Source organism: Nuphar pumila, chromosome 13, assembly GCF_984573655.1.
Source record: "Nuphar pumila chromosome 13, dmNupPumi1.hap1.1, whole genome shotgun sequence".
NCBI lineage: Eukaryota > Viridiplantae > Streptophyta > Magnoliopsida > Nymphaeales > Nymphaeaceae > Nuphar > Nuphar pumila.
Genome location: NC_143261.1, coordinates 12,066,288 through 12,076,108, shown reverse-complemented (window position 1 = coordinate 12,076,108; position 9,821 = coordinate 12,066,288). Strand labels below are relative to the sequence as shown.

Here is a 9,821-nt window from a genome sequence, read left to right as displayed (position 1 = left end):
GGGTCGACCCGTTTATTAAACGGGTTCATTTTTTCTGAACCCGCCTAAGAGGCGGGTCTGTGTCAGGTTTTGCCACCCCTACGTGAGAGGGATGATTCTCTTTTCTTTTTTGGTGGTTGAGAAGGAAAAGCAAAGAGAGTGGTTTTGATTTCTTGGGTGACTAATGTTTGGTGTTTCTCTTGGAATTTGAGAAGAGTAGTAGGTTGAAATTGTATGTTTTTTCTTGGTGACACAAGAAAATCTTGGTTGTACATATAGATACTTTGGCGGGTCAAACGATAGGTGTAGTTGTTCTTATTAATGGTTTTATTTTTTTTATAATTAATTTAATTATATTAATGAAGGTCTTCAATACTTTTCTTAATGAACGTTAGCAGTTTTGCCGAACCAAGTAAATCCTTGTGTCTTGTGGCGCTTCTTTGTTGGTTATATTGTTTGTGTGTGTTTCTTAATTGTATCAATATTCAATCCGACTTACCCTGATCTTGAGCACGAGCACCCAAAATCATAATGAGAGAGATACCAACCAAAACTACACAATCCATTTTTATAGTTTGGATCAATGTTGTGAAAATCGGTTCACTAGGTGAATCAGTTTTTGTTTCTTAAAAAATGAAAAGAGTCAACTTTCACCATCCAATAACAAGTGTCATTTGAAAATAAAAAATATTAAAAAGTTTAATCCCCATAAAAAGAATATTAAAAAACCGAATTGAATCTGCCCTTTAAGAATCGTTGTTGGGCTGATATGATCTGAATTGGCCGATTCATGTAATTATTTAATTTGGTATTGGTTTTGCATTACATTTTGGATCTTAGTAAGGCAAAAGATCCATCTTAGCTCCACAGTAAAATTAGAGTTTCCTCTTGTTCTCTATAAATACTAATTGGAGAGAGAGAGATTAATAACAATTCATTATTGATAATTTTAGTTAATTTTTGCAATTTACTCTTATTTATTATTAATTTTTAGTTTTTCTTAGATAAGTAGTTTGTAGCTGCGTTTGGATATCCATCTTCCTGTTTTCCCTGCGTGAAAGAGAGGGAGAGAAAAAAAATTTTTTATAGGAAAAGAGAGAGAATCTTCTATTAAAGAGGTTGGACAACTAATAGCAATACATGCAATTCGAGAAAAGACTTCTATGATGTGAACAAACAAGCCCCTAACATAAAAGCTCATCCAGGCCGTTCAAATGACAGACTGGGTGATTTACCATCGTTCATCAAAGATCCTCTAGGGAATTGCAAAGTGGTGTCCGCCATGTCTGATGGGGGACAGTTCCATCCAGGCTCCTTGGCCCTTCCAGTACATCCTTATTTGTGGCAAGATTGGTGGCAATCATCAGTGTCTGTCTCTGGACAGATTAGGGGTGCCAACTGTCAACAGAACGGGGTCATCCCCCACTTGTACCAAATTTGGTACGATCTGGGTTTTGTAATAAATAAAGAGGTCTAATTAATAGTTTGGTCAGGACTAGGGTGTCAATGGGTTTACCCGGACCAAACCCTATAGGGTCTGGGTATGGTGACAAATAAGAAGACCTGGGTCCAGACGCGAAGGTCCAATTAATACATGGTCCAGGGTATAGTTTGTGAAATTTTATATCAGACCCAGACCCAACCCAAGTTTTGATTAAGACCAGCAATTTTTCAATGTAAAAATGATAAAAAAATATTATTTTACCGGGTATGATCCGAGTCTGGTTCATGTGGTTCTTATCAGATCTGGGTATGATTTTTTATAGAGGACCCAGGTCCGGACCCGATATCATACCCAAAAATCTCGTCAATGTCTGGTTCCACCTGGGTCGAACCAAACCCGACCCATTGACACCCTCAGTCAGGACCCATATATAGGGTCTGATTAGTACGTGGAGTTGGGTACCGGACCCGAGTCAGACTTGAGTTTCGAATTAAGACCTGCAAAATTTCAATGTAAAATAATGTAACAAGCATTATTTTAGTGGGTTCACCCAGTCTGGTTTACGTAATTCTTATAGGACCCTGGTATGGTTCTGTTGTAAGCCCAGTCGAACTTGGGACTGAACCTGGTACTAGCACCTCATAGTCAGATCTGTGTCTGGATCCACCCAAGTCTGGTGAAGGTCCAACCTATTGCACCCATAGGGCAGATCAAGTCCAATATGCCATAGACCCGAACCACACATACACAAAACATTGATGCCGTGATCTCAATGATGTGCACAATGATTTACAATACTTTGTATGATTATCTAAATTAAACTAGATTTTAATATAATAAAAGCAAATAAAAAGATTTATTCAACCAATCTCCAAACCTCTCTCTAAAGTACTTATTATTTCCCATTTATGGACAGAACTTAAACAAACCTAATTTATTAATCTGAATCCCATGTCCTGATAAAATCCAAAAACAAAATGCAAATGGTAAATTGGATCCTAATGGAACTCATGATGTATTCACTTGATCTTTATTCTTATTCTTCTTCTTTGTAGATTGGTCATCTCGAGTGTCTTGTGGTTCCTATTCTACGGGTGCATAAAGTAACAAAGAAAAACATATTGTTTTAATTTTTGTGTTAATTTTAAATATGCTGTTTTAGGATGTTAATTACGTCACACATTTTTTACACATTAAATTTTATTCTATATCTAAATGCAACACCAGAAATATGGCCAAAACATGTTAAATAAATGGTTGTCAACATGTTTTTTCTTACAATTTTTTTTTTATTTGCACCGAGAAACCACCTCCAGGATCAAAGACCTAACCGCGCTGACTCTGCCTGCCATTCTTACAATCACCATCCTGGCAGCGTATATCTCCATGAGCTTACCCCTTGAAACCAGAGTTTTTTCATTACAATTTTCGACCACAATTTCCTTCCCTTGTTGCTTGTTATTGGTGCCAAACCTCTCATTTCTTTTGGATTTATTAGTGCCGTTAGTGATCGCTGGAATCTAACCTATATATAAGTTTTTCTGGCTATCCAAAAAACAAAGTTATCAAGGCATTGGTTTTTCTCAACTCATAAATTTTTTTTTTCGTCTTAAAAACATGATCCAAGAATCGATTCCAACTAAGTCGAGCATACTGAATACATTATGTGGTTAGATTGTGTCAAAACAACTCGCTTCATGATATTCAAACTCGATTGTAAGTACACTCTTTTGTACCAAATATAAACCCTAAATATATATATATATATATATATATATATATATATATATATATATATAAGGATATTGCTTCCAAACTCCTTAGTGATTTTTTTTTTGCACACCTGACCGATAATGCTTCCAAAACCCTTAATATAAAACTCTTTTTTTTTGCACGCCCGAGCCATCCACCTGTGATTTATGTGTTTGGTTTAGTTAGAAACTGACCCTGGGATCACGTCTTTCTAATGCGTGTCAGAAATTCTAGATATTAATTAAAATACCAATGGCTTATAATGCACCAAACTTTTAACCTTTAAAAATTCATATTTTTTGTGTCAAAAATATGGTAAATGATCAATGTTTACTATTTTGACCATGATGAACACATCGATGGAGTTAAATTTGGTGAAAATAACCTCCCTTATGAGTTCCAACAAGGGGTTCTTACCTCAAAGTGTACCATATATATATATATATATATATATATATATATATATATATATATATATATAGAGAGAGAGAGAGAGAGAGAGAGATGTTTACCAGCAAAACATGTTTTGTAGTATGAACTAAGCATTTTTTGACATTTTTTTTCGCAAATCCAACCTTGCAGATGCATTCAGCGTGCTCTATTTGCTAGGAATCAATTGTTGGATCATCGTAATTGGATCAAGAAATGTAATTTTTATGCTTGAATATTGACAAAAAATTTGAGTTCATTTTCAAGCCTTAAAAGTTTATTCTTATATATATAGCGTGTAATCCGATGATCAAAGAGTTTGTTTGTATTAAACCAAGCATATAGATCACATCCATACAGTGAAATTTACAAAAAAAATAAAAAATAAACCTATGAAAATCCCTGTTCACATCAGAAAACATGTTATATATATATATATATATATATATATATATATATATATAGAGAGAGAGAGAGAGAGAGAGAGAGAATCTTTAGCTAGTATAATGGAGCACACGCAGTTGGAAATGCGGGGCAGAAGCCAGCATTCCAGTCTGTCATGTATAGGAACCGTATTCGTAGATCGGGGACCTTCCTGCCCTTCATGAAATCATTGCACGAAATTTTATGTTAATGGCTTGAATTAAGCCGTGATCAATGGGGAAGATGGAAACCATGATCCCATTGGGAATCCAGTTACCTGGCATCTTCAATTTTAACAATATCCCACATTTGTACACTAGGGGTGCAGCTAGGAAGCATTTTACAAATTGCAACTCATCCAGAATGGCTTGTCCCTTTATCACAAATCAATTGCAATTCCTTCTTATTTTAACAAGAGACTGCACGAGTTTGGGTCCTTGTTGGTTAGATATATACATCTTTGGCAGGTGCATGATTTTCAATCATTATTTACTATCAAACATGTTGGTACGAGAGGATAGATGCGAATATGGCAGGTTTGAACAGCTGGACGGCTGAGATGAGATTCAGTGAATGGACCAGTACATTGCAAAGATACTCGATCCGATCACTGCAAGCTTATGAATTAGTTCAAATTAAACCGTATTAGACGAGCCAAAAATACCACGTTCGCGTTGAAGCACTGTCATATGATCAGTCATGCAACCTTTAGGGTGCGTTGGAATGCAGGTAAAACTTCTCCATCGGGATAAAACGAGAGCAGATCAGGTGATCTGTTAAATCACTTTAAGAAAGTGATTTGACATCTTTACCATCCATTGCTTCATCCCGCAAAGACCTCATAGTCCTTGTGTACATTGTGGACGGTGAGGATGACAAATCACTTTTCTAAAAATTATTTGGCAGATCACTTGATCTGCTCTCCGCGCTCTTATGTAGAGTCCAGGGGCTCTATCAAACGCGGAAGAATTCTCTGCGGAGAAGTTCAGCTCTGTGCATTCAAACGCACCCTTATTAACCATACAAATCACTTTTATCTTCATAAGTTTGCTGTTATGTAAACTAATTGCTACACATTTTCCTGCATCGTAATTCCTCAAAATAGTCAGAATGGCCACATGCTAGTGACAGCCAAACAGGCACATTGCCAACTAATCTTTATTCCCATATCTCTTAATCCAAGCTACCATGTCACTCGTGTTCAGTTTATAAACTAAACCAAAAAAGGTTGTATAGATCCAATGCAAAAGTGCTCCTATAAATCCTATCAAGGAAAAGGTATTGACATTAAACCTTATTGGCAATCTTTCCTTTTACCACATTTCGCTCAAAGGGTTGAAGGGAGATAGTGTATCAAGCTCTTCACAAGGGCCTACTTGATCCTCTTATTCGGAAAACATGGCGGTCTCTTCAGCTTTCCGGCGTTCGCTCTCCCTTCCTCCAACACAAAAGAATGTGAAATCATTCCATGTTCGCTCTTCAAGTCTACCATGCAGGTCTCACCCTGACCTGGCCCTGGTGAAGGACCAAATGCAGAAGATCAATGGATGGATGGCTAGCAACTGCAAGGATCCAACGGTACAAAATCTCTTGGCTGGTCTTAAAATGCTCAAGTCTTTGTATGACACAATGGACGACTTCCTTCATCTACCACAAACTCAAGAGGTGGTACATCACAATGAGATATGGGCTAACCTCCTTCTAGATGACTTGCTTAAGTTTCTAGAACTTTTTGGGGTGATGGGAACAGTCTTGTCAAATCTCAAAGAGCACCAACTAAGCACTCTGGTCTCACTAAGGAGGAGGGAGCCCAACAATATGGAAGCCAGTGTGCAATGCTTCATCAACCACAGAAAGAAAGCAAACAAGGAGATGACCAAGCTCACAACTATTTTGAAGACCATGATCAAACCATCAAGAACAGACTTTTCCAGAGAAGAAATTCAGGTGCTAAGCATTTTCAATGATGTGAAAGCTTTGACAGTATCCATAGCCATTTCTATGGTCTCTGGGCTATGTTGGAAGCCAAGGAGGATCATTGAAAAATTGGTGGGGTTGCTTAAGAGAAGAATGGAGGGTATAAAGGAAATGAATGATGCAGACTGTGCCATGGATTGTGTTCTGAGGTCCAGAGGGCGTGTGGATGATGAGATGGTCAAGATGGCATTGGAGAGTATGGTTGTCTTGGAGGACTGCCTTAGTGGCCTAGAGCATGGGAATGATGCTATCTTTAGGAGTTTGATCAACACAAGGGTGTCTATTCTCAACATTCTAACACAACAATGATAGATTCTTTTTTTTGGATTTGGGTTTTGTTTTTTATCATTGATTCAATTATATAAGTTTTTGTAGCAGTTGCCTTCTCTGTGTACAGTTGGTTCTCTGAAGGAGATGCACAAGAGAACATTTTGATATCACCATTTTCATTTTAATTGCACAATATTTCCTTAATTTTCTTTACTTTTGCATTTTCTTTAGTCAAAAGACAAACCCTATGTCATAGGGATATGGATTTTGGCAGCGAGTCCCTGGTGACATGACCAGACACAGTACTATGCACTGATACTATATACGCACCCGTTATTCACTCTATCTCATCTCAGGGTTGGTTATCACATGGTGGCTTGTTGTTTTTGGTGGAGGAACGATTGACCATGGGACGCTACAAATGATATTTAGCCGAAAGTGCTAGATTATCATTGGCACCACCACTTAGTGGCATGAGTAATCGCTGAGTTTTCTCTTAGAGAATCATGAAGTAGACTTTGCTAATGTTTGAAAGGGGTTCGATAGTCAAAATGTGACTTTGAAGTGTGGCAAATGTTTCATTCAACCCCATGAAAATTGATAGACCTTTTCTCGTTCAAGACAAGTATTAAAGTCTTTAAATGCACCACACATGCATGTTGGAAGAGAGAAATATGAGCAGAGTTGTTCTGAGAGTGTTTTGAGTGTGGCGAAATAAGCAACCAGAGAATTCTGCTCCTAGTGATGATCAGAAATAAGTTTTCATTTGGTAAAATCGAGTGACGTTTTCTTGAGAGAAACGTTCTTCTAAATCCAACCAAACATCCTAAACTATGTATGCATAAATGACATTGTTGGCAATGTCTTTGAAAAGAGCATTGAGAAGCCAAGATAGTACCATGTCATTGCATCGACACTAAGATGAAAAATCGAGTGATGAATTTATCGGATTTGGGAGAGAGCCATCAACAAACACAAACTTATGTTTGGCGCTAAGAGACATCTTCATAGCACACCACCAGGTTGAATAATTGTCTCTTGTAAGCATAGAGGAGATGAGCACACTTCCAGGGTTGTCAGCAAGTATGATGACATGGCATCAGCTCGCGACTTAGGATGGGTTATTGAAACTTGATCAACCATGAAAGAATCAACGTTATGTCTCTTAATGCAGTAAACAGAATGGTTGGGTCACCAACAGAGGTTGCTGCTGATAGAAAATGCTACTACAAAATATGATCTGACTCAGCAATATAGGAACGAGACTGAGACAAGGTGTTGCACGAGCAAACAAAAAAATGACTGTTTCAGAGTTTGTTGCAGATGTGAATGATGATCTGGTTTAGAAACAAAGAAACGAGATCAAATGGATCTTTTTGTTATCATTCTGTTGATGAATTCGACAATAAATAAATTTGCAAGGTATAATTACATGATAAACATAATAGTAAAAATACAAACAACTTTGAATAACAACTATGCGCAAACGGGTTGGCTTGTGCGATAATAGTGGACATGCTATAGTAGATCCCGATAGAATAGCGGTGGCCAGATATAGTTCAGGATGCAATAACCAACCCTGAGATGAGATAGAGTAAATAACGGGTGCGTCAATAGGTACAAACATGGATGCATGTCATAGTACTCACACATTGAACTTGTGTCACATATCGGGTCATAACTTTGTGTTTGTGATATAGCATAAACCTAGATCTAATTCCATGGGGGCATGTCTCGCCTAACTTTCAAGCTGATCACAAATCAAATAGGCTAGGGTGGTAGGGCTAAGGATGGGAGTGGATCAAGGCGGGGGCGGGTGACAAGGTCTCCATGTTAGGAAAGTTTTAAAATATTAAATCTTGATGATTTTGTTTACTAACAAAAGTGTTTTGAAATAGTTTAGTCCCATATCTAAGAGAGAAAAGTTTTTCAAGAGGTTTAAATAGAGAGTTTGTTATCTATTCTTTACTTTGGTAAGCCTTGAGTCTTTAGGTGGATTGCGGACGTTGTTGCGCATCGTGCAACAACACACGTGCACGCGCACGCGTTCGCGTGAGCAATGTGGCATTTTGATGGCGCACTTCGCACGCTCGCAGCGGTGCATATGAGGTGCAAATGTCCATTTTGGATTTTCGGTTTTGAGATATTTGGCTGTTTGAAAGGTTTTAATAGCATTTATATTGAGTTTATGTTGCATTGTAACTGTTGGACGGTTTTGAAGGCCTTTGATTGATAGTCAAAGGTGGGTGACCATTCAAGGACCTTTTCGTCCTATTTTCAAACCGTCTGGATTATGGCCATTAATCTCATTTATCTCAAAACGTTTTGGCCTTTCTCACAAGTCTATAAATCTCTTCCTTTTTCGTCTTTTGAATCATCGGAATTTCTGACTCTCCAGTTTTCTCTTTTCTTTCTTCTCGGTTTGGCTTGCAGAGTTCATGTGTGGGAGAGGTCATTTGTTCTTGCAAAGCAGTGACTCTCTTGAGGTTCAAGCCTAGTTGTATTCTGGGAACTCAGTCGTAACAAAACCCTTTTTCGCATCTTCGAAATTCCCAGAGTGGGGTGATTGAAGTTCTAAAGATAGTGATCTTAAGAACGTGCCTCTAGGCTTGAAATCTCTTTTCTGAAATCCAATTTTCACAAGGTTGGAACAACACTCCACCCCGCCCCATCTCAAAATCCTGCCCTTCATCCCCGCACAGGTTTTGATTTTAACTTTCATCCCTACCTCCATCCTCGTTTTATGTCCTCCATCCCCAATCCAAACGGGGTGTGGCCCTGTTTTTCCTCGGTCCACCACTATCCTTAAAGAAGGATCGGGGACGAGGCGGGGATTGGAGACGGGGATGAGGCAGGGCCGGGAAAAGCATAAGTCCATCCCCACCTCCTTCTCCGCATGGGTTTTGATTTTAACCTCCATCCCCGGTCCAAACAGGACGAGGCAGGGCCCCATTTTCCACCGGTCCACTGCCATCCCTAGGTAAGGCCTCGCTGAGAGATGATGGGTGTTGTCTGTCAATGAGTCACTGATATAAGCCAAAATGATATTTAATCTTATTGCTATTGCTTACTCCCCAATGTGGGGAATCATTGACATTGTTGGTACATTCTGTGCATAAACCAGTGCTAGATTAATTTTGCAGTACTTAGTTTAGACAATATTATTAGTCATTATCAAAGCTACCTTGGTGATCAATTTACATTTGTTTGTTCCATTAACGCTTTCGATGGTGCTCATCATTTGAAGGCCTTTTGCGGCAACAACTTACTTCTAAATTTCTAATATTATTTCAACTGTTTCCTTTAAACAATCATAGTCGTGATAGGCAGGAGTCAGCCTAGCTAGGAGGGCTGGCACACCTGGCTAGGTGGGTCGACTTAAGTCACTTCGAGTTGAAGGATGTTGAGAGTTTGATACCCTAAATGTGTATCCCTTACACAAGGCTAAAGCAAAAGGCAAAAGCTGTTTGCCGACAAGGGCAGGGTACATTTAAGTTTTACATCTACTAGAGCCGGTTGGCGAAGAAACAGTGAAGGTCCCTGAAGA

At 38.5% G+C, this 9,821-nt stretch overlaps 1 protein-coding gene across 1 annotated transcript; it reads left to right on the top strand.

The window, feature by feature from the left end:
* The first annotated feature begins 5,425 nt into the window (after positions 1-5,425).
* Positions 5,426-6,313, top strand: LOC149817777 (uncharacterized). Its single transcript, XM_089986081.1, has one exon. It carries the CDS (start codon positions 5,426-5,428, stop codon positions 6,311-6,313), a length of 888 nt encoding a protein of 295 aa, XP_089842207.1.
* The last annotated feature ends 3,508 nt before the right edge of the window (positions 6,314-9,821 follow it).